This window comes from Rhinoderma darwinii, chromosome 4 (assembly GCF_050947455.1).
Source record: "Rhinoderma darwinii isolate aRhiDar2 chromosome 4, aRhiDar2.hap1, whole genome shotgun sequence".
Taxonomy (NCBI): domain Eukaryota; kingdom Metazoa; phylum Chordata; class Amphibia; order Anura; family Rhinodermatidae; genus Rhinoderma; species Rhinoderma darwinii.
Genome location: NC_134690.1, coordinates 392,480,015 through 392,506,343, shown reverse-complemented (window position 1 = coordinate 392,506,343; position 26,329 = coordinate 392,480,015). Strand labels below are relative to the sequence as shown.

The following is a 26,329-nucleotide window of genomic DNA, read 5'->3' as shown; positions in this document are numbered from 1 at the left end:
ATGCTTGCAGAATCAATAGGTGAGGCCGGTGTCATTCATCTCGCCTCCCGCCATCTGATTACCGCCACTCTTAGTTTTGCGCGTTTATTGTTACGAGATCTGCAGTAAATCAACATTTTTAATGTAGCAGTGTTAAGTGCGGGAGGCTGCGCGTATGTTTTATCTATTTATGCTGCAACGTGCGCTTGATTACTTTTATCGTACATTACGGCGGCGCTCGGGATGATTCACTATGTATAATTATGGGCAAAGTCACCGTAGACGCTGAGGTTTCCATAACCAGTAAGTCGAGAGGCATTTTGGACTTTTGTTATTACTTTCTTTAATTTGCTGGGACTTCTAATCTATATGATCTGATGAATGCCTGATTATCAGATATTCCGGATTATCGGACAGTCGTAGAAAGGTACACAGAATTTACTTGTAAAAGTAACGAGAGGCTCGATAGAATACTGAAGCAAAAACATAGCAGAAAAATTGCTCTCTTGGGTCCTGTTCACACAGCGGAAACCACGGCCGAAAACGCCTCCCATTGATTACAATGGAAGACGGAGGCTTTTCTTTTCCCGCGAGCGGAAAAAAAAATGCCTGCGGGAAAAAGAAGCGTCATGCCCTTTCTTCGTGTGTTTCCGACTCTGACCTCCCATTGACATCAATAGGAGGCAGAGAAAGCGGATTTCGCTCGCGACGCTCATTGGCCGCGGGCGGAAAAAGCAGCAAAGAGAGTGCAGGCAGGTCAAAATCTCCCTCAAAATACCTGAATGCATTTTGTGGCAGATTTTTCCACCTGCAACAACCTCTGTGTGAACAGGGCTTTAATTGGTTGTCTCCGCTTAGAGCATATGTTCAGGAATATTAGGTTCCGGATTAAAGGAATTTTCCTGCGTGTGTATTATACCGGACCCACATTTATTAGCCAAAGAGCTGCTCTTGGTCTGGAAGACCCGGCATGTCCCTGTAATAAACGGACAGCCCATTAATTTCATATAGGAGCTGTGTAATGCTTAATTTTCCCTGCGGTGGCGCTGTAGGGGAATTGTATACTTGTGCCCGGTTCCCTCACAGTTTTTATGTGATTGTTGGGGACACCGGCAGCAAGACACTCTGTGATCAGATTAATGTTTGGGGACTCTTCTAACATAAAGGAATTATCCAAAGCAGACACGCTCTAAGCCTAATGTACAGTATGACAATGATTAGTTGCTTTGTGAGTGAGTCACTGGATATGCCATGATAGTCAGATTGTTAAGACTCTGAGTATTGGGACTGCCACCAATCCTGAGAATGGGGTTGACCAGTTTAGCTTGTATTTTGGTCCCGTGTTGCATCTACAATTCTGCTGGTTGCTATTGGAAACCGTCAACAAGCTTGTCGTCAGATACACCCATAACCGTTTAACTGAGATCCTATAAAGCAGTGAGGCAGTTATTTTTTTCTGGCAACAGATGCAAATCATCAAGCTCTGTGCAGGCACTGAACAAGCAAGTGGATGCTGGGAGATTTCAGCTCTGAATGCTGCAGAATTGTGAATGCTGCTCTTGAGTATAATACAGAATGTATCTCAGGATTAGTACAAAATACGTAATGCAATGTAACTCCACTCATTCTGCCGAGCATGCATGTGTTTTTAATGGGGAGAGGGGAATAAACTGCTGCCAGACACCTCTAGCAGCGGCTTATCCATCATGCCGATCCTTCTCTCCCCCCGACATCTGCAGTCAGGGGAGCGTCGGGACATGTTACATCGTCTTCCGGTCACATGTAAGAGCAGGTGGGGTAAGGGGGTCTCTTTAGGCTACAGTCACATGTTGTGGTTTTATGGCGATTTTGCCGCAGTGTTTGCAGAACCGCTGAGTTTTGTGAAAATCGCGGCAAAGCTACAATCAAACCATGACAAAACCGCGACGTGTGAACACAGCCTTAAAATGACATGATTTCAGTAGAAGCATCGCCACACACACAGCGGCTCCAAAACCAGCGTGTATACCGCCATACGCGTTCACATGTCAGCGCCAGCAGTCAGCCAGGTGTATAATTACTATGCAGAGAGGAGAACTTGTTTTCTGGAAACAGCAATATTTATTTCAGCTTGATTAAATTAACACTAAGTGAAATGAGATGTTTCTGAATATCAAATTAATTCTTCTCTTACCCTGACAATACGGGATTATATTTAGAGCGGTTTTCTAAAAATGACTCCTGCCGCTGACAAACGATAGAAACAAGAAGAGTTCCCGAGGCCGACTTCCGTAATGTATTGTAGGGCACTTCGTATTACACATTGTGGCCTTATCCAGCATTATAAACTGTCACATCAAGGAGCACCGAGCCTTAAAGGGGTATTCCAGGGCTTAAAGGGGTTGTCCAGGGTTAGATATATGGACTTATTTGCTTCTAAAACAGTGCCACATCTGTCCACAGGTTGTGTGCAGTATTGCAGCCCGGTTCTATTTACTTCAATGGAGCTGAACTGCAGTACCACACGCAACCCATGGACAGGTGTGGAGCTGTTTTTGGAAGAAAGCAGCCAAGTTTTCTCAATCCTGGACAAGCCTTTTAAACAATGATGCCTATCTTTAGAGAGAGGCCATCAACGTTTAATTCTGGGGGGAGGGGGTTGGATCCCATTTAAGGTGGTCCACGGATATTATAAATAAATATGTAAATGTTCCTGGAAGTTCTCCAGACTGGAGATGAAGCGGCGATCATGGTGGCGGGGATTTTCTGCACCCTGTTTCAGCGATCGAACTACTGTCCGCCTCTCCAAAGAATGGCTGATAACCGGAAACTATAGATTGGGTTGAGAGATAGACTTTTTAGGTTAAAGAGGTTCTCCGCTTTGGACAATCCCTACTTGTTAGAAGGGTCCCTTGACAATCAGCACATCAGATAGTGCTCCCCTGCTGGGATCCCCAGTGATCAGCTATAATCTGTGGAAAAACTTGTAATTTTCAATTTTCCTGCAGCGCCACCACAGGATAAATTAAGCATTACACAGTGCCTATTCATATTAACAGCTGGAGCCTTCTTCACTGCATCTGACGCTGTCCAATCAGCACAAGGCAGCTTATGACCAGCCTTGCGCAGTGTGATCTCGCGAGACCACGCTGGGAGAAGATTTCTCATCAAGCATATTTGTCATAAGCTGCCTTGTGCTGATTGGACAGCATCAGAAGCTATGATGATGGCTCCTCCCGGGGTGATTCACTGTAGTTCACGCCCCGTATCGGCTAACTACAGGGAATTTACGTATCGGGCACCCAAAAAACGGGTGGACAATAACTCAGGAACGAGGGAAAGCAGGAGGAATAGAAAAACGGCGATGGAAACGGGGAAGACACCAGCTAAAGGTAACCTATGTGAGTTCGATTTTAGGACCTAGCGACAGTTCCTCTTAAAGCTCCTAGACCTCACTGCAAAATCTCTCAGTACCCCCATCTACCATGTAAATAATTCCATTCCCCATGGTAAAACAATTCCTAAACGTATTTTCTTAGATCTTTGCGTTGTTGTTGCTCTGTTGTTCCTCCTAGAAATGTATGAATAAATTAACAGGGGGCGTGTCTTTGGATTGGACAGTACCAGGCGGTGTAGGGACACGCCCCCAACTGGTAACACCCAGTTGATAATTTATTCTTACATTTCTAGGAGGAATAACAGAGGAGCATCACAATGCAGAGTTCTAAGCTGCTCCAGGATTGTTGTTTAATGAGGAATAGAATTATTTGCTAAAACAGACATGTCAGGAAAGGTGATGGGCACGTCTTCTTACAAGGTGTTTTAGTTATATCCATATATCTGGGACTGGGATAGCAGCGTAATTACAGCTCCTACACTCCTATAATCGCAACCCAACTTTTCCAGGCTTCCGAAAGGCAAATCTGCATTAACGCAACCCCCGGCTGCAAATCGAAGCATATTTGGGACTCGAGACAAGGTGGTAATTCGCCTCATCATTGAGGAAACACAAGGGGCTCCCAGAGATGAAAGGCTAAGGGGAAGAAATGAGAAAGCTGCTCACAATCGTTCCCTTGTCTGTCTTTAAGCGTCCTCTTACCTGACAGATTCTGCCTGCTTACAAATGTAGCAGAGCTGAATGGGTGACGGGTGAGCGTTGTGAGAACTCTTTCTTAAAAGGTTTGTTTCATGGTGTGTATAAATAAATTCAAGTCCATCCCGAATACTATGGACCACATTTGATGAGCGCCTTGTGCCCCAATTAGTTGGCTTACCTGAAGTCCTATGTAAGAGCACAAATAACGAACACGGCTCTGCTACATCTGACACAGGCAGCTGTTGATTGGGTTAAACTCCATCCAGGTCTGAACGTTGAACCGTATGATCCAGGGATTTGAGAAGTAGCAGGTTGGTCAATTTAGCTTTTAGTTGCCTGCTGACCACATACAGTTAGAACGACTGATATTTTGGGATTATTTCCGTGGGGAGCACAAAAATCATCTCCTCCCCCATCCCTTCCTGTAGAAATGACTATTTCCCTTAATCCCTTGAAAATCCAATAAATGTGTCTTGTTTACCTTGTAAGATGTAGATCTTCTTCTCCGGTTGTCCGCGTCCATGGAGAGGAATGGTCGGTGCAGTGAACGCTGCCTCTCCGACTAATAATCATGGTTTACAGCGGGTCAGTGTGTCATATCCCAGTGGTGTCGGCTGAGATGGAGGGTTATCCTTAATGTCAGCCGAATAACCGTGTGAAAGTCCTGCAAGAAAGTGCCAAGAATGGCTCTGAATGCTGAAGTAAGGGAGGAAGTCCCCAGATACAGGACTGACCCTCGGTCCGGCATAGAGACGACGGGTTTAATTTGTTCATCGGCTTCATGAAATCTTCCTATGTTATAGTGTTTCAGAAAATACTAGGTTGTAATTTAGAAAAATACATACATTTTTATGCTTTTACTAGTAAGGATCCATCTACACGACCGTAGATTTCGTCCGTAATTACGGTCCCATTCATTTCAATGGCCGACGGACACCTTCCCCTTACGGGCCCGGTCGTGTGCATGGGACCTAAGAGAAAGTCTTCAGGAAGATCGCAGCTTGTTCTACGTTCTTCTAGTCATATGATGAAAATGATGTACACTTACAGGGGACCGGTCATCTCTCCTGACTTGGCTGTTTTAGTAAAAATTGTATTCCCTGTGAAATGACAATTCTGGAACATTTTTTTGTTAAAATTCTGCATTCAGCCGTCCCTCTGTTATTCATCCTGGAAGTGTATAAATAAAATTGATAACTGGGTGTTACCAGTTAGGGGCGTGTCCATTCACAGACTGACAATGTCCAGTCAGTGCTGACAGACTGTGTAGGGACACACCCCTTTGACAATGGGAATGGTAACACCCAGTTGTGAATATTTTTCATAAATTTCTAGGAGGAATAACAGAGGAACGGCACAATGCAGAGTTCTAAGAAATGATGCTACAGAATTGTTGTTTCATGGAGAATACACGTAGTTAGTAAAACAGACCTGTCAGGAGAGGAGACGGGTTCTCTTTAAAGTGAATGTCCACCTATTGACATCATGTCCCTTTTAATCAGTCTGCGCCGGTTAATGTCTTAATATCTTTATATCGGTTGGAGCTCTGTTTTTCTGATACAGGCCACCAGATCCCAGGTATATACAGAGGTTCTTCACTTTGGACAATTCCTACTTGTTAGAAGGGTCCATTGATAATAAGCTGATCGCAAACTGTCCCCCTGTTAAGACCCCCCAGTGATCGGCTGTAATCTGTGGGGAAACCTGGCAGTAAAGGCCCTTTTAAACAGGGCAATGATCAGCTGATGAACAAGCGAACTTTCTGTCGGAACGGAGCCCTGACTGACACAAACGGAAACCATAGGTTTCCATCACCATTGATTTTAACAGTGATGGAGGGTGCAAATGGTTTCCGTTTGTCTACGTTGTGCAAGGTTCTGTCGTTTTGACTGAATGAGTACCGTAGTCGACGGTATTTATTCCACCAAAACGACGAAGCCCTTGCATAACTGACACAAACGGAAACCATTGGCACCGGATCCGTCAGCACCTACGGTTTCCGTTTTGTTTCAGTCAGGGCTCCATTTTGACGGAAAGCTCCATCGGAACGGAGCCCTGTCGGATATGTGAACGAAGCCTAACTTGTATTACAATGGGTTTTCTAAACTAGTCAACCTCTTTTCAGTTATAAAATCCTAGCTGCCCGCAGCCACCACTAGGGGGAGTTTAGGGACATATTGTTTATACAGTACATTCAACTCCATAATACTAATAAATAGCTCCTTCTAGTGGTGGCTGCATGTAACAATAATTTTATAAATTAAAGTGGATCTGTCATAAGTTTATTAATGACCTGTTTCCTAACTAATCTAATCGGCGCTGTGGTGCTGATAACTACAGTGTCATTTTATTTAAAAAACAAAACGTTTATTTGCAAAGTTATGAGCATTTTTCTAAATATGCTAATGTGGCTATTCTTGCCAAATGACTCTTTTCTCTCTGGGCCAAAGTAATGTTTTCTGTATGACGCTGTCCAATCAGCATACAGCTTCTCCCCCTTCCCTACCCAGCAGCACAGTGTGATCATATAGTATACAGCTTCCATTCCCAACTGTGTATTCAACTGGTGATACCTCTGGATGTCTCACAGCTAGAACTGCTAGATTAGTATCTCATCTTTCATATGCCACCAGCACCGCTGTTCTAGGTGGTCCACAGCCGGAGATATGGCTATTTGAAGTGATCCCCCTCCCTCCAGCCTCAGTCTCTCACACTGTGCGAAGCAGCTTCATGCTGATTGGACAGCGTCAGAGGCTGTGAGGAGGCTCCACCTCCGGAGAGTCGCTGCTGTTACCTCCCAGTTGTCTAATAAAGGCTCATTTACATATTGAGAAAAAAGCTCATAACTTCTAATATAATGTTTTGGGACACAATTTTCACTAGATTATCAGTGCGACCGCGACCTATGAGAATAGCTGGGAGTTTGGGAATAACTAAACTAGTGACAGATCTTCTTTAACACCACATCTATACAGAGGATTTGGAAGTCCGTATCAAAATAATGTTGGACCTATTTATATAATCAAAAAATAAGGGTGTGAGGCACAAGACCCTCTCCCCTCTCCCCTCAATCCTCAATCCTTATCTTATGCGGAACCTATCAAAAGACCACCCCGTTCTACTGTAACTTCGCTCCTTTTCAGAAAATATTGGACAATTGCTTAAATAGTAATTCCCTGCCATACAATGTCGTCATCCCTGTAGCTTTCCTGCCTGCTTCTTTACATCAGTCTTTATTTTGCGAATGGAATTGAATCTAAAATGTCCTACATGAGCCCGGGAAGCCGTATTGAACCTCGGTATCTCCCTGGACAGCTCTACAGTAGACGCTGCTCCCGAACCAGCCATACAATCGCGGCACCACATTAGGGAAATGCTATTTAAGCAATACCCTACTATTCTCTGAAAAAGTCAATCCCGGATGGAGTTACAATTAAATTTTTTGGGATGACCCCCTTCTATTTGACACATCCCTATTCATATCGTATTACATTAAAAACCTATAGGATCTCATAGTCCCGTCTGAAATGTGAATCTGGGCATAGGCATGACTAACAATCTAATGTCTGTGCCAACTGGCAGGCCATGCCCTGTTTGGGGATCGAACAAGTGTAATACACCCCTGGATAAGCGGCATCAGTTGCGTCTGTAGACACTTATCCGTTCTCCCACCTTACATGCTGCTTTGACCGTCCCATATAGGCATGTTTTGGAGAAATGACGGATGAATCGTTGTCTATGACCCACTGTGATTCGCCCCCTTGGCAGTACAGATTGGCAGAGAGGCATACCAATTCACAGACCGCGTGCATCCTGTCAGCGCTATAAAATATTTCCTACTAAAGGGGTGTGGGGCATTTAGTGGGTGCAGCTTTTCTGGATTCTTCTTTAGGGCATCTTCTAAATCACCAACAATTAAAGGTAATGTCCAGTTACATGTATCCTATAAAAAATACACCCCCCTCCTCCTCCTCTAAGCAAGCTATGTATAAGGGGCTGCAATGGTGCAAGGGTTAACTGCGCCTGTCCCTTTTTCTGCTCCTGTTCCATTCGGCTGCAGGTTATGGGCAGCCAGCAGAGGACACTCACAGCCTGGACATGGCACAGTGACGCTGTTTGTTTGCTGGACCAGTCTGTGTTATGGATTTTGCAGCATTGTCCTGCATTGATTTTTTCCATCCCACCCCCCAGGATTTAGATGGCCGCCGATCACACGGGGATCATAGTTTAAACAAACAGCAGTGTGTTCAGCACAGACATTACATAAAGCTCATTTTACAGGGTCTGTGACTGCGGAGAGGATCATGGAGTCACCGGCTGCGGACACTTACTGACCACATTTGTCTTTCTGTGGGAATTTCATACTGAAAGTTTGGAAATTACGTCACGACAATCGATTAGGACTCCCAGGGGCTCAGCGCAGGAGCCGGTCCTGTCATATAGGGCCAATAAGCTTCTATGTGGCGAGTATTGACCACTGTATGTGAAGATGTTGCCATACAGAGCAAGGAGAACGGCTTCAAGGGATTCTAGTTACAGCAAATAAAGGTTTTTCTTTGTATAATGGAAAGTGATATAAATATCCAATATACAAGACAGCGCTCTGATAACTGTACTGTGATCTGAACAGGTTTTAATCTGCTTGCAGTCATTGAATAAGAACCTTCATTGCTTACTTCCAGTAGAGTTCTTGAAAACAATGCGGATTCAATACAGTATATTGGAAAATGTTATAATTTTTCATGTGGAAACAGTCGAGCACGCTCCAATATATAATCCATTGTCCGCTCACCCTGTGTCCAGTCTCCTTAAATTGAGGTAGTGAATGGGGCTGACCTGCAATACCACACACAGTCCATTAGCAAGAGTGGCGCTGTTTCTTATTAAAAATAAATAAATGTTTATACAACCCCTTAAAAGCTATAGAACATACATGTGCGACTTTTAAAGGGGTATTCCGGTCACAAAAAGTAATCCCCTATCTACTGGGTCGATGATAACTGTTAGAGCGGTGGGGGTCCGATCAGTGGGACCCCCACCGATCGCCATAATGGGAGTCCCGTATGCCCCGTTCCCATCGGCTCCACATCTGGGCCACAGTACAGAAACGTTACAGGGTAGATGTCCCTGACGGCGAGGCAGAATCGGCAGAGGCCAATGAGTAAGGGGTTAGATATAATAGTGCCTGTAGTGCTCGGTAAAGGGCTACATAGCAACATATGTCGCTTGCAGTCCCGTCGGCACCTTCTATTGCTGCAGTGACAGAATATAGGACCTCCATGAGTTTTCTTGACCATCAATGATACCCTGAGATATTGACTCCAGACTATAATGTCCCATTGTGTTGTAGGTGGTTGGCACACAATGCTTTGGCCCGATATGGTGTTACTATAGAATCTTTACAACTTCTGCAGCTTGACTTCAACCAAAAAGTTGTCCGCCATCTATAGCGATTCTGAGAACCAATGCGGATTTGATCGCCATGTCAAGATCCAACTCTAGTAGAGCGGTTTGGATGATGCGGCGGTGTCGTACTTCAGCCGTAGTTTTGTTCTGTCTAATTAATAGAAAGATCTTTTGACATGGCACCAGGTATATAATTAACAAATGCCCGCCTGCATGGGCAAGGAGACCTACAATGTTGCTCGAGCAGTTCTCATTAATCCTGTTAAACCTGCTCATAAAAGCCAACATATCCGGCGTCTTGTAGCGGCTCGGTGACTAATGACAAGATCATGCAAAGGCCAGGGATGGTGCAGGCGAGTGCGCGAGGAAGTTCTCTCCATGTGGCAGTTCAGTCGTGTTTGTCCCTATAGGAACGGACCACCCCCCACGGCAGAGGGAAAGCAATTCATTCTCACTTGTACTGACTTGTCTCCTCGGCTCTCCTGAGATCACGCTACTAATGGCCTTTTCACTGGGGATAGTATTGTTCTCCGGCAAATAAGTTCTCCATGTTTCCATCTTTTTACTTTTCAAGGTTGTTTGTAGTTTACTTGGTTATGTACAGATTTGCTTTATTACTCACTGTCTCTGGACTGGGTGCTGCGTTCTCGGGAAGGGAATAGTGTTAGATGTTAAGTTATAGAGCCGAGTAATTGTTACAGAAGAGTTGTCTGCCCTGCGGATAATTGTTTGGTTTCAGCTTTAAAGGACGACGAGATCGAAAATTGCCGTTTCGAAAAGAACTACTAGTAGTTTTCCCGGGTATAGAAAAACTTTGCTGCGGTTCGTCAGTTCTTCCTTTTAAACGCCTGACTCTCCCTTTCGGGTTTGGAAGGTCATGGTAGAGCGCTTCATTGAAATGAACTGACAACTGAGAAAAATAGCTTGCCTCTGCTGGAACGTTGGAGCCGAGTATGGCGTGGAACTTTTGTAAACTTCACCCAGAAGACTTCAATTCCATACATGCCCCTGGTTTGCCTGTGCCGCCGTTTAGTCCACTTGCACCAAGTTTACTGTAGGAACAACCACGCTTGTAGACTACGCTGTTCCAGTCTTCAAAAAAACCGAAAAAAACACCCCGATAAAGACCAAAAGGACACTCTTTTGGCATTCGTCTGGCTAATCGAGCCCTACGGACACCTGTAGCGAGCACATCAGGAAAGCTCTCGCTAAACGTAGGTCGAAAATATAATGTGAATATTAACCATTACAGCTGATCGCTGGGGGCTCCAGCACCAGGACACCCAGTGATCAGCTTATAGTCAGAGGACCCTTCTATAAAAAAAAGTGGTGGTCTCAAGCAGACAACCTGTTTAAATGGTACCTACCATTTAGTTTTTATTTCTCAAATCTTTAGGAGAGCACAGATCCCTTTCCCTACACATGGACTTGTTAAAATTTCATCTGCCTGATTTTACTACTAGGGGGCCAGTCTGTATCCAGCTCCCATGCAGGGCAGATCAGTCCCCTAGTAGAGACAAAAGGCAGATGGATATTTTTACAGGTATGTGCATGGGGTGAGAGAGGAGCGGTCTTGTGGATATCTGGCAAGGACTAATGTGGCCATTTCCTTTTAGTCCCCTCCATGTTGTTGGAGACCAAATGAGGGACATGTATTGGCTAGGCATTGTGGTATATATGGATTGCGGATTCCCCACTTTGTAGTGTTACTTCTCTTGTGCTTGTGGATGTTTGGTCTCCCTGATGGATGTTTAGATTCCACAATACATTGGAGTTGGTTGTATTTATTTTGCCGGAACGGTTGGTGGCCATGCTGGGGAATGGAAGGGTTTTCCATGGACATCTTGTGTTACAATGTGGTCAGATTAAAAATCATTAGAAGTGTAGCGACAAAATTGCAGGAGTCGACAGACTGCCGGAGTCATCCTTCAGAGTTGGTGTTCCATGAAGACGTGGGGCGTGAGAAGACACCGGTGATTGATGGACTTTTCTGTGGTGAAGTCTGGTCTATCACCAAATGTTTGACACTGCTGTGCCTGATTTTTAGTTTGGTTTTTTTCGGGGGAGAGGTTATGATAACGGCAATTTCACTGTTAAAGTGGTTTTCTGAGCGTATGAAAAAAAATCTGAAAACCCCCTATATGTGTCCACCACAGCACGGAGGTAGTTGTTTTGTTTTTTTTGTTTTTTCAATATGCGGCTGAGCTCTGTGCAGCACTGATGTTTTATTTAGCTATGGCTTGCTCTGGGCGGGATTACCATGTAAAGGACTACAATTCCCATGATTCCTCTCACAAACGTTGCCTCTATTCACTGCTGCCAGCATTCCCCTCTATTACGAAGCGTAAGGTAGTGCTATAATTACTCACTGTCTGCTAGTGAGATGCAGTGCAGAGTAAAGCAGCAGAACAGCAGACCTATTTGCTGCCCAGCATGTGAAACATGATACCGCCAGAGACAGGAAGGGAGGATGGAGAGCAGTGGAGGTAAGAGGCATGTGATGTCCCATACTACAGGGAGGGGGGAAAGCGGAGATTACAACATGTTGTGTGTTTGGGATGTCACACAAGCAGGAGATGAACAACAAAAGCATGGACGTGTGATTGCATGTGAGACTGGCTTACAGAGTCATTTCAGCTACAGAAACGTTCCAGCTACAGACAGTACATTAGTAAGTGACTGATCTTACTGCAGTTAAACCATTTGCACAGAATTTTTCAGCTTACCTCCCATCCGTTTGCATGGGCAACCAACAGAATTTTGAAAGCCGCTTTGGATGCGAATGGAGTATAAAACAAACCATTATAAAATGAGTAGAGTTAGATATTTACAAAGTTGCTTAAAGCAAAGTTATGCGTTACCAATACGTAATAGTTTTGATAATCGTCCTGCTGTATGTACTGACCGATCAGTAGGCGCCGGTTACGTGGCGCCGTCTTCCCTCCGTGTTTCTGTTCTTTTATTTTATTTTTTTTTCTCATAAAGAAAACGCTGTGAGTAAACAAGCAATTTAAAACCAGAAAATAGCTTCTGCCTCTGTCAACACGGTGTTTATTTTCTGCAAGAGATAAAAAGTTCAGTTTTCTGATATTCGTATCAAGATAAGTCAGTAAACAAGATTAATATAGTGTGGAAAGGGTTGTCAGCAGCCCCGGCGAAGGAAATCAGGAACCTGTACGTAGAATACAGTGTAAACCGAATAAAAGTGTCAGCTCCTCCACGCCATAATGTGATCATGGGACCTTTAACAAAGCATGACATAGGCAACAGTCGCCGGAGAAAATGGATTACTGGATTCCTGGGATACCCACCGGAATAGCATGAAAACTTCATTTTCCGATTAATCCAGGATGTAACTGCGGCTAAGCTACAGGCGCAAGGTTTGGGTTTTCAATTCCCGACTATGTAACCGGCTGCTAATATAATTGTCCATCTCATCTTGTCATTTCTGATGACGGGTGGAGTTTTTGTTTTTGTGGGTCATATTTTTTATTTTATTTTTTTATTTTATTTTTTTATTATTGCTATTTTTTTATTTTTATAATTTTCTTGCCAGAAATAATTATTCATAATGTTGTTTTGAACATGAACACTGCAAAAAAAAAAGAAATAAAAATGAACACCCAAAATACTTTTAATTAAAGGGGTAATTCCCATCTTAGGATATGCCATATATGTCTATAGATGCAAGTCTCAGCCCTGGGACCCAACCCTATGTTTAAAACTGGGGTGCCCCGTCCCGCCAAGTGGAGAATGACTAAAGAGGTGGCAGTGCAGTTCTCTCCGTTCTGTTCTAAGGGAGGCGCGCAAAATAGTCCAGAAAGGTGGAATGGGGGTCGGAGGATCCCCATTCTCGATATTGGTGCAGGTTCCAGAGGTGTGACCTGCATGTAACATCTCGTGATATTCCTTAAATATCGGAGATGGAAATACCCCTTGAATATTCTGGGCTCTGTTCATGTTGCATCTTTGGCTGTTTTTTTTTTTTTTTACTGTAACAAATACAATGAGACACTGCAAGAATGTATCACGGGTTTTTTTTAATTTTTTTTTTATTTATTTTTTACCAATGGCAGACGTAAACATCTAGCTGAACGCAGTATGAAAAGTCATAACTTCTAGTGAAAGTTTTTTTAAACGGACCGTGTGAAGGGTTCATTGAAAAATAGAACATGTCCTATTTTGTTCCGTTTTCACGGACCCCTCCGTAGACTCAAGTCTATGGGGATCCGTAAATACTGGACCCACACGGGGGCACCTCGGACGTGAAAGACATCACGTTTTCACATCTGTTTCCTCAAGCTCGTGTGAATCTAGCCTTAAGAGGGGATATTCCCCAGTAGAAAACACCCTTTGTTAGCTGAAGCCAATATAAAGATGGCACTAGAGAACTACAACATCCCCATTCTATACAATAGATGGCAAAAATGAGAAAACCAGATGTAGCTCCCATAGACTTCAGCAGAAGACGCCCACGTGCAGCTCTCCATTGAAGTCTATGGTGATATTGTCCGAGCAGAATCCGTGAATGGCAGGACTTCCGTTACGCGTCTCTACTATTTATATTCCGTAAATGTGTAAGATGGGAATACCCGGTTAAATGTCTTTTTTTTTTTCCTGTATTGGCTGGTGGACTGTGGGCAGTGACGGATATACGCAGTTTAGTGTGATATCAATTATTGTACCGAGCTGCAGAATATGCAGGTGCTATATAAATACTGACAATGGGCCCAGTAAAAGAAATAAAACACTTTGATGTATCTTCTATACATACTTGCCCAAATCATGGGAATGTTAAAGCCGTTATCCAGGACTTTTCGGGCAGGGGATGGCATAACATAATAAAGTAGCAGATACTCACCCAGTGTAGTGCCCCCCCCAAGTGTTGAGGCTACCGTCCCGCGGCTGCGGTCCCAGAAGCTCCTTGAGCGGTCACATGCCGTTCCTGGCAGCATCACGTGACCAATGAACGCCACGTGACTGCTGCAGGGGCTGTGGAGAACGGGGCCTCGTCTCTTCAGATAACCCCTAGTTAAGATTGGCGTCTATGGGCCTTAATACAAATCAACATAAACCCACCACCGCTTGTTGGGGTCTGGTTTGTGGGACAGTGACGTAAAAATCTGCTATTGGCAGGTATTCAGAAAAAAATTCCTACAATTCCGATACTTTTCATCTCATAACCCCTTAGTGACCAGCCCATTTTAGGCCCTAATGACCAAGCTATTTTATTCGTTTTTCTATAGTCGCATTCAAAGAGCTATAACGTTTTTATTTTTTCGTCTACATAGCTGTATGAGGACTTGTTTTTTGCGGGATTAGTTGTGCTTTTTAATGGCACCATTTTTGGGTACATATAATTTTTATATTAACTTTTATTAACCTTTTTGGGGGGGATTATAAAAAAAAACTGAAATTCCGCCATTGTTCTATGCGTTTTTAAATTGACGCCGTTCACTGTGCGGCGTAAATAACATGTTACCTTTATTCTATGAGTCGGTACGATTACGGCGATACCACATATGTGGAGGTTTTTTTATGTTTTACGACTTTTGCACAATAAAAACACTTTTGAACTAAAATTATTTGCTTTTGCATCGTCGCTTTCCAAGAGCCGTAATTTTTTTATTTTTCCATCAATGTAGTGATTTTTTGGGCTTGTTTTCTGCGGGACAAGACGTAGTTTTTAATGGTACTGTTTTGGGGTACATGGGACTTATTGATTCATTTTTATTATGACTTTTTTGGGGGGCAATGGAAAAAAATTGCAATTTCGCCATAGTTTTTGGCGCTTTTTTTTTACGGTGTTCACTTTGCGGTTTAAATTACATATTAACTTTATTAATGGAGTCATTACGGTCGCGGCGATACCACATATGTGTACTTTTTTTTTTTTTACACTTTTACTAAATAAAACCACTTTTTATGGAAAAAAATGGTTTTATTTATTTTTTTTACTGTACTTTTTATTAATAATCTTTATTTCACTTTGATGACTGATTTTATTAGTCCCACTAGGGGACTTTACTGTGCGATGTTCCGATCGCTGCTATAATGCTCTGGTATACTTCGTATACCAGAGCATTATTGCCTATTAGGACGTGCCTCCGGCGCGTCCTAACAGGCATATGTCCAGGGCAGACCTGGGGGCTTTTATCAAGCCCCCGGCTGCCATGACACCCCATCGGAGACCCGCGATTGCATTCGCGGGCCGCCGATGGGTGAAAGAGGGAGCGCACTCCCTCTGTAAACAAAGTTAAATGCCGCGGTCGCTATTGACGGCGGCATTTAACGGGTTAAACGGCCGCGATCGAAGTAAACTTCGATCGCGGGCGTTGGAGCAGGAGCTCAGCTGTCATCAGACAGCAGAGCCCCGGCTCCAGCCTGCATGGGGGACCCGTGCAGGACTTAGACTAGGCGAACGTGAAAAGGCGTCAGCCTAGCCTAAAGCCCAGTAGTGAATCACGTGAAAAGGCGTATTAGTGGTCACTAAGGGGTTCACCACTTCTGCTCACGTTTATGATAATACGGCCGTAACAGCCCTCAAATCTATGAGAGGGAACGTCCGCGCTCCGCCTCCAGGCATCATTTACTTTATGGAGCTGCTTCCCAGCACGTTGTTCACACGTTTTAGAAAATCTACGGCCGAAATCCGCACATGGTCGTCACATGTTCATGTGATGGACACACAGGTGCACGGCTCCTTACATGGTCACGTGATGGACACACAGGTGCAGGGCTCCTTACATGGTCACGTGATGGACACACAGGTGCACGGCTCCTTACATGGTCACGTGATGGACACACAGGTGCTGGGATCGTTATATGGTCATGTGATGGACACAAAGGTGCACGGCTACTTACATGGCAATGTGACGGACACACAGGTGCACGGCTCGTTACATGGTCATGTGATGGACGCACTGGTGCACGGCTCGTTACATGGTCATGTGATCGACGCACTGGTGCACGGCTTGTTACATGGTCACGTGAAGGGCGCACTGGTGCACGGCTTGTTACATGGTCACGTGATGGGCACGGATGCACGGCTCGTTACATGGTCATGTGATGCACACACAGGTGCACGGCTCGTTAAAGTATGCGTATCAGACCTATGTCTTCTAATGATCCTAGCACCTGTGTGTCCACCACATGACCATGTAACGATCCCAGCACCTGTGTGTCCACCACATGACCATGTAACGATCCCAGCACCTGTGTGTCCACCACATGACCATGTAACGATCCCAGCACCTGTGTCCACCACATGACCATGTAACGATCCCAGCACCTGTGTCCACCACATGACCATGTAACGATCCCAGCACCTGTGTGTCCACCACATGACCATGTAACGATCCCAGCACCTGTGTCCATCACATGACCATGTAACGATCCCAGCACCTGTGTCCATCACGTGACCATGTAACAATCCCAGCACCTGTGTCCATCACATGACCATGTAATGATCCCAGCACCTGTGTCCATCACATGACCATGTAACGATCCCAGCACCTGTGTCCATCACATGACCATGTAACGATCCCAGCACCTGTGTGTCCATCACATGACCATGTAACGATCCCAGCACCTGCGTGTCCATCACATGACCATGTAACGATCCCAGCACCTGTGTGTCCATCACATGACCATGTAACGATCCCAGCACCTGTGTGTCCATCACATGACCATGTAACGATCCCAGCACCTGTGTGTCCATCACATGACCATGTAACGATCCCAGCACCTGTGTGTCCATCACATGACCATGTAACGATCCCAGCACCTGTGTGTCCATCACATGACTATGGATAGTATTTTATCCACTGGAAGTAAACAATGAACGTTCCTACTGAATGACAAGCAGAGATCTTGAAAACCATCAGAGATTATTACAGAAAGTAGATTGGAAAATTGTATAACATTATTTTGCTGAAACAGGACAAATCCTTTTAATATTTTCCATATTAATCAGAACCATATAAAATGTCGCTTTGTTGATTTATCTCCATTTCTCTACAGATCAGTAGCCCGGGGTCGAGCAACAACGACAGACTGACGCACTTCTCCCAGGACCCTCATCATCACGAGTAAGTAGCACCGGTTTGTGACGTTTCCCTCACGCCTCATATGTGTCTACCAGTAAGAAGTTCTGCGTTCTGCGCGAGATACAGCCATAGTCGACCTCCTCAGATCAGGAAGGGTTAATTCACCAGATTGCTCCCGTCTAGGGTTTCCCCTCAACATGCATTATAATTCTGAGTCCGTATGTCCTGCCGCACGTTACAAATCATCGCTCCGATACGTTAACGCTTTCCATATTTTGTAAGCAAATGTTGTATCAGACTCCTCACCCTATAAGAGGTATCGATTGGCGAAAGTGGGTCACTCGTCATTAATAAATCTGTTGTGATATATATATTTTTTATTGCAGTATTGTTATCTGTCCTTTGGGACTGTGAATTTTATGCAAAAGGTCAGAGCACTTTACATCCCCTACAAATATCGCCAGTTCAGTGGTTAAACGCAGGAGCAATTAATTATGCCGTGCGTTGGAATAAGATACGGTTGACTGGGGGAATAATGTGGATGTCAAACTTGGACTTTCACAAAGCATTTGACTAGGGTTCTGCGTCTGAGATTAATGACTAGCATCAATTCTCATGAACTTACAGCTATAACAAAGAGCCTTCTTGGTAACCGGCTCCTACCGAGGAAAACGGCCTTCTTTACACTTGGAAGGGGATGCCGGGGGGGGGGGGGGGGGGGGGGGCTTCTGTTCAGCCTTTTTCCTCGCACACAAAATACATTGAAAGACGTTAACCCCTTGAGCTCTGCAAGTAATGACCACACCGGTCTAGGTCACAACACTCCATGCATATTTATGGGGTAGTAACATAGGGAGTTTAACTCCATGAGCACCATAGATGCGTTGCGCAGAGCCATAATACAGCGTCCATAGGCCTTCGTGGGGTCCTACTGTACCTTTTGTATGCCTCCGATTCCATTAACGAAACGTACCATGTTCAATCGGATGCCATATTACGGAGGAATTCTTTCTTAGAAGTAATGCGTCCTAACACGGCGCCGTAAGAAATATGCCTAGGGACTCCTTGTGCCTCCGTATAGGGGTTATACAGACTCCATATCCCTGTATTAGTTGAACATTGGGTCCCTATTCCTTAACCCCTTCGTGCACCCGGACTTGCCATTACGTCCGGGTGCGGGGTGAGATGTTTGGAGCATGCTCACATGCTGAGCGTGCTCCATATGCGGCGGGAGTCAGCTGTGTTTTACAGCTGACACCCGGGACTAAGAGTCAGGAACTTCGATCACGCTGTTCCTGGCTGTTTAACACCTCAAATGCTGCGGTCAATCACGACTTCAGCATCTGAGGCATTGAAAAGAGGGGGTGGCCCCCTCCGACAGCTCATCACCCCCCCCCCACAATGAGATTGGGGGTGACAACGGTTGTCATGGCAGCCCAAGGGCCTAATGAAGGCCCCAGGACTGCCTTCACTCTGCCTGTGGCCTATGGCAGGGCTTAACAGAAGCCTGTAAAAATGACTGCAGTGTATTGTACCAGCGATCCAATGATTATTAAAATGATCGCTGGTTCAAGGGGGGACTAACAGAATGTGTAAAAAAAAAATAAATTGGAATTTAAGTTTCTAGTAGTGGATTTTTTTTTTAAAATGATCAAAAGTTCAAATAACCCCCCTTTTCCGATTATTTTTTTCTCTCTAAAGTAATGTAAATAAAATTGGTATCGCTGCGTCCGTAAAAGTCCGAACTATTACAAATATACTGCTCTTAAACGCCCGCGGTGAACGCCGTAAAAAAATTAAACTGTCAAAATCGCAACTTAGATCTTAAAGAAATGTAATAAAAAGTGATCAAAAAATGGTACCAATAAAAACTACAGCTCGTCCTGCAAAAAATTGAGCAGCGTGACTTCTATCCATGAAAAATAAAAAGTTCTGGCTCTCAGAATGTGGCGACACAAAACCAATATTTTTATTTTTTTTTTTAACAAAAAGTTTTGTTCTTTTAAAAGTAGTAAAATATAAAAAAAAAAAGTATAAATTTGGTCTCGCCGTAATCGTGTTGAGCCACAGAATAAAGTTAAGTTGTCGGTTTTACCGCATGGTGAAAGGCGTAAAAACGAAACCCAAAAAACAATCAAGGAATCACAACTTTTTTCCAATTTCAGCCTGCAAGTAATTTTCATTGTTTCCCAGTACATTATATGGTACTTTAAATGCTACCAATAGAAACTACAACTTCTACCGCAAAATATAAGCCCCCACACCGCTCTATTGACGGAAAAATAAAAAATGATGGCTTTTGGAAGATGGGGAGTGAAAAACAAAAAATGGCTCAATCCTGAAGGGGTTAAAATGGTCGCTAATGGAAGGATCTTGTACTAATTTCAATGGACGCCATGAAATACTGATCAAGCGGCCGTACACGGCTTCTGCCAGCAACATTAGCTGATCATTGGGGGGGGTAAGAAAAGCCAGACCAAAGCCGATCGGATTGATTCGATGAAGGAGTTGTCCTGTAATGACGTATGAGGCCGGCTATATTCCATTTCTCTGATTTACACTTCAGTGGACTCCATAATGGGCCCCACTTCACCTCCCAGTGCAACTTTATTAGGACGTCTATAAGAGACCTACAATTAAATGGTCCTGTTACGGTGACCGGTTCCCTTTAAAGGGGCTCTCCAGGGTTAGGGTCTGGTTATATTCTTGAAACAGCGCCACTCTTGTCTATGAGCTGCGTCTGGTATTGCAACTCATTCGAGTAAATAAAGTTCAGCTGCAAGACCAGACACAGCCCATGGACAAGAGTGGTGCTGTTTTTGGGAACAAAAATCAGATCCTTGACAACCCCTCTTATTCTAGTTGTCTCTTCCGGGACGTAGCACATGCCTCATATTCTCATTAACCTGTGAGGAGCTGTATTCTGTGCTCACGGTTGCCCTATTGCTACCAAAAGGAGTGGGGGAAGGGTGCTGACAACTTCTTTGAACAAATTTCTTGGTTAATAGTAGTCGCGCTTCAAGGTAATTCAGGACTAGACAGGGGAGGTTATAAGAGACTTTCTCATGCCTTCCTGCCTGCTTGCCGCAGTCCGTCAGATCAATATTTATTACAATACAGTACATATAATAAGTAGACCACAGTATTTGGCTGTTCCCATAATAAATTCTGTGTAAAAACATCTTAAACCGGTATTCCAGCCAATAGGATTCATCACCTATCCACTGGATAGGTAAAAAAATCTTTGATCGCTAGAATGGGGGATCCTGTTCCTCCCGGATGCACAACTGCGACTTGGAGTAGATTAAATAGACTGGTGGTCGAGCATGTGCCCTGCCACTACAGTCTAAGTTTTTGGCACTGACGGAAAGAGCCAGCATCCTTACGCTTCATTATTCGTTTTTGCCACTGACGCCTCTTTCCGTCAGTGCCATAGACATTGAATGCAGCGTCCGGGCACGTGCTCGACCACTGCTCCATTCAAACTCCTCCGAGTCCCAGTTGTGCAGCCCGGGAGGTACAGGATGGTGCGGCCGGGAGGAACGGGATGGTGCGGCCGGGAGGAACGGGATGGTGCGGCCGGGAGGAACGGGATGGTGCGGCCGGGAGGAACGGGATGGTGCGGCCGGGAGGAACGGGATGGTGCGGCCGGGAGGAACGGGATGGTGCGGCCGGGAGGAACGGGATGGTGCGGCCGGGAGGAACGGGATGGTGCGGCCGGGAGGAACGGGATGGTGCGGCCGGGAGGAACGGGATGGTGCGGCCGGGAGGAACGGGATGGTGCGGCTGTTAGGAACGGGATGGTGCAGGCAGGAGGAACAAGGGTGTCGTAGGCGGGGGGTGGGGGGCGATAAATGCATCTGGCTGGAATACCCCTTTAAATATGTCTTGAAGTATTAAGCCGCCATAATCTGTCCCGTTCTCAAGCTGGATGTTTTTACTTTATTACAAATTCAATACATGTTACTCACGAGGCTGTGCTTTTACATGATTGCAAATCCAATATATACTGTTAAACGCGGACAAGTGCTTCAATCTTCGCTCCTTCCGAGCTCTCTGAAAATGTGAACTTTTGTTAATCTCGTGCAAAAAAAAACCAAAACGTAATGCAAAAATATCTCCCAGTAATTGGGCGGTTTTATTACTACAAAGGTTCAGGCATATCTAGTAATAGTAAGGATCTAGTTATTAAAAGAAGAAACTCACACATAGTAACGAGCTTTCTCCTGTGCTTATTGTGTCGTCGTCCCCCCACGCCGATGTCGCTGAGTGATACACGTGGTGTGGAAGTCCAAGAGGAGCGGGGGAGGGCAGGTGACAACTGCTTTGAGCACATTTCTGGCTCCGATAATCCGATATTATGTCGAGAGGTTTTGTAGATGATTGTTACACATTAATAGCTTGTTGTAAGAGGTGTCTTATCTGTCTTTATATTTATATCTTTTTCTTCTTTTTTTTTTTTTTCCAGTCATTGGTTTAGTCCTGGAAGCAGAAAGGATCACAGTCCGGTGAGTGGGACTATTAAAGTTGGTGTGAAATTGTTACATACTAAAGGAGGCTGAATACTTAACTACTGGGTGTTTCGTGTCTTAAAGGGGTTGTCCACTACCGGACAACTGTTGACCTATCCACCGGGTCCGACACCCATGCCCCGCACTGATCAGCTGCTCCGGCTGCCTGCGGCCACCAAATCTCATTGCAGTGTACGGAGCCGGGAGCAGTTGGCTCCGTACACCGCATAGAGGCCATGCTGCAGAAATTCAGCTCTTCTCCTATTCACTTGAATACTGCAGCTCGGCCGCTATTCCTTGACTGGAGCCACCTGCTTCCGGCATGGGCGTCCGGTGCCCGGAGGCAGCCGGAGCAGCCCATCTGTTCGGGTGTCGGCCCCACACCGATCATACACTGCTGACCTATCTGGTGGATAGGTCATCAGTTGTCCGGTAGTGGAGAACCTCTTTAAGGCCCTATTGCACGGAGCGATTATCGTACAAATTTTTTTATAACCGTTCGAATGTAAGAAATAATTGCCACGTGTAATAGCGTTCAGTGATCGAGCGATTAATCGTTGAGTTTTCATGGATCGACCACATCTACTTGAGTGAAAGATTATCGTTCGTGGCCACCACCACATCCCCTCGTCCAATCAGTAATCTTCCAGTCGTTAGCAGTTTACAGATGGGGTGTGGGCGAACGAGTAACGATCGCAGTGAACGACTGAACAGCGAAAATCTTTATCAATTTTTGTCACGTGTAATAGACCGTCTTTCGAACGTAAACGAATCGCTGAATCATCACTCGTTGCTCGTTCTTGAAAGAACATCTGCCCATGTAATAGGACCCTTAGGGTATGTTCACACTGAGAAAAATTCCTTCAGGAATTTGGAGGCAAATTTTGGCCTGCCTGCACTCTTTGCCGCGTTTTTTGGGGCGTATTTTTTCTGCTGCGGCCATTGATCACCATGGGCAAAAAACGCAGAGAAACCCGCTTTCCCTGCCTCCCACAGATGTCAATGGGAGGTCAGAGATGGAAACTCCTGAAGAAAGAGCATGACGCTTTTTTCCCCCCACAAGCTTTTTCTTCCGATTTCAATGGGAGGCGTTTTTGGCGCTCCTTCTTCTTCTTTTTTTTTTTTTTTTTTTTTTTTTAGGCTCGATTCATGATTGCGTCGGTGGCTTCCTTCACACTTCCGGTGAGAAATACTGGAAGAAATAGCACAGTATTTCTTCCGTCAACACCACAGACGCGCTCACAGAAACCTGACAGAACTTATTAAAGTCAATGGGTTCCGTCGGGCGCTCTTAGTGTCGGGGCTGCAATGGCTCCGGCACTCCCGTTTTTGCGTTCCTCTGTTTATATTAGAGAACTGAAGAATGAAAAAACTTAGCGCAGGTGTGAACAGAGCCTTAGAAGTCCGTAGTGGAAATCTTTTTTACAAGATCCTGGAGTATGACCAGACATCTAGAAGGGCTTTTGCTTGTTGAGGATGTCTTCTGAGCTGCAGCTCCAGGGCACAGGGTCCTTCTGTTGTAGCCACCATGGTATTCATATGCCATAAAGTGAAGGAGTTCTGCTGAGCAGGGAAAACCAGTACAGGGTATGCAGCACTAAGCCTGCGCTGTGGTCCCTTCACACTACGGATCGCTGGGAGTCCCGGAGGTCGGACCCCCACCGATCAGAAAGTGATGGCATGTGCTAGCCATACTAGCTGGGAATTCACTCATTTCTAGTTGGTCGCCACTGTAGGTAGTCAGACTGTGGGATTGTGGGAAATGAAAGCAAGAAATTAGCCGCCTCCTCCCGCAGCGGAGATCTGATCACTGTCTTGGCTATTTTTGTGTGCTTTTTGTATTCAGCTTGTGTTCAAGACTAGTGGGGCATTTTTTTTTCTCAAATGTGAAAGAAACTTGAATGGGATTGTTTTTTTTCTTACTTCGCCATGAAAAATAACAATTACTCGTCTTTTAAAATAAAATAAAAAAAACACCTCCCTCTCTCCAGCGGCCGCTGTCTTCAGCACCGCTACATGTAAACTTTGCAACTGGACTCTGCCGCATACACCCCCTCCCCTCTTTGACTATCTGTGTCATGTACATCATACAAACAGGTGTCCCCGTTGCGGCCGTGTCACTAACTGACATGTGGCTGCAGCAGGGACACTCTGGGCCATGATCTAGGTCACGTGTGCACCTGAGGGGCATTGCAAGGTTTACATCGAGCGGCACTCAGGTCAGCAGGCGCTGGAGGGAGAGCGTATGTTTTTTGTTTTTTTTGTTTTTTTTATAAACCAGTAATTGAAGAGTTTTCTTCTTCTTAACTTTTCTTCATAAATAAGGGCTTAAATTAAAAAACAAATCTCGGGCGACCCCTTTTAGCACAAATGTTACAGGTGTAAAAATATAACGTACAATTTTATTTTTTTTACCCTGAAAGACTTGACATTACCGGAGACGTAGACCGGGGTTTGGTCAGATCGCCGGTGTCCAGTGGGCACAGCGTGGATTTACAGAGCAGCGTGTCCTTTATATTCATGACCAGCGGAGAGCACTGTATTCTCATAAATCAACCTATTATTGTTTGTATATTTAAACATGACATTTTGTAGTGTTTTAAATTCTAAGAGTGGAAGGGCGATCCTTCATTGCATCTGAGATAAAGGCGTGCAGCATCTCATTTGACGGGTCCGTGGTATAATGTGCGCCGAGCAGAGACTCACCGGGGCAGAGTGGAACGTTCTCCGTCTGTCGGCTATCGCCTTCCATCTTAACTCGCCATCTCCTTCATTCTGTGTTAACCGTCTCACTGCAAGGAGCCATATAGAACATGCAGACCTTCCCTAAATTCTTAAATATACGGCATGTGCCTCCTGGAAGATTCTTTAAAAATATATATATGTGTGTATATATATATATATATATATATATATATATATATATATATATATATATTTATTTATTTATTTATTTGTACCGGATGTGACTGGTATAACCACGTTTTCTGACACTCTTTTTTTCTATTTACTAAAATGCTATATACAAGCTACATGCTTTATATTTTCCAACAGGTGGGCACTGGGTTGATATGGCGCACGCTACTCTAAATATGCTGATGGGGTACTTGACAGCTGCTACTCCAATCTTTATAGATCTGTTCAATAATGAGCATTTAATATAATATGCATTGTGTAGATCATAAAAAATTTATATTGTTTGCTATTTACATAACTTAAATAGTATAGCGCCATCTGGTGTTCAAGGTGTATAGCAATGTGCACGTCCACGTACCATAGTGGACACACATGCTCAGCCACTCTCCCCTCAGTCTGTTTTCTGCATAGTGATCCTCTGTTGATTGCAGAGCAGACAAAAGAAATGGCTTCTTGCCCTGCTTGTCAGGGAAGGAGCAGAGCCTCTGGCAGTTTAGCTGAGGAGACTCCTTCTACAGGGATAGCAAGAAGGGACTATATCTTGTACCAGAGGGGGAAGGAGACAGTATCTGTGTAGAGCCCCTCCATCAGCAGCACAGATTAGCAGTAGCACCAAGGGGGACACAGGAAAGCGAAAAATTATGAAAAGTATAATTTTTTTTCTTTTTAGTTAGAAACACTTCAAATTACTTAACAGCATTTCTGGACTTCAGGTATGAAAATGATTTATCTGATAACCTCTTTAAGCTGACAAAGGGCAGCCTGCTGCCAATTGGATGATAGAAATTAGGACAGCAGCAGCAGGAGATGAGTATGTTGATTTTGTAGGAGGCAGTGACCTATCCATACATGTGATGATGTTAGTGAGGACAGGGCTGTAATTGACAGGTGTAGTGTCACGATATAAAGAGGCAATAGTCAAGGGAACGGAAACCATATTATCTAAGGGAAGAGTAGGCTACCCAGCAGGACATATTATTTCAGGATAGAAGTGTGATGATCTTGTGGGTAACCGTTATTCATTTAGGAGTCTGGAGGTTTTGTCTCTGATTTATTTTATTATTGAAATTGCAAAAGATCCACATTTTGTTTTTAACCCATGAAGCCCCTGTAAAATTTACCCTACTCGTTCAGGTGTCCTTGTTCGTAACTTTGGGGGAATTGAGTATGACACTGTCGAATGTGACACCGTATCCTGTAATCAGGAGCTCCGTCTCCTCCAGATATTGGAGAACGATAAGCGCATTGTCTGTCCTTTTGTGTGCAGGCGCTCTCCATCTACAAGTCTGTGTTGAGACCAGTTACGTCTTTCTGTGATATTATTTTTCAACATGTCTATAAGACGACGCATTGTAATCGTTTTGGATTTTTTTTTTACAGAATGAAAAACTAGT

The 26,329-nt window shown here is 44.5% G+C and overlaps 1 protein-coding gene across 2 annotated transcripts in view; it reads left to right on the top strand.

The window, feature by feature from the left end:
• The window catches only part of GPATCH2 (G-patch domain containing 2), a 118,552-nt gene that overhangs the window by 43,666 nt on the left and 48,557 nt on the right, over window positions 1–26,329 (top strand). The window contains exons 6-8 of one of the 2 annotated variants that reach the window (XM_075863343.1): window positions 17,483–17,550; window positions 21,977–22,016; window positions 25,606–25,648. In XM_075863343.1, coding sequence (XP_075719458.1) covers window positions 17,483–17,550; window positions 21,977–22,016; window positions 25,606–25,629 — 132 coding nt within the window. In that variant the 3' untranslated portion in view covers window positions 25,630–25,648. The remainder of the gene's footprint in view (window positions 1–17,482; window positions 17,551–21,976; window positions 22,017–25,605; window positions 25,649–26,329) is intronic. The other variant, XM_075863342.1, reaches the window with a different exon arrangement.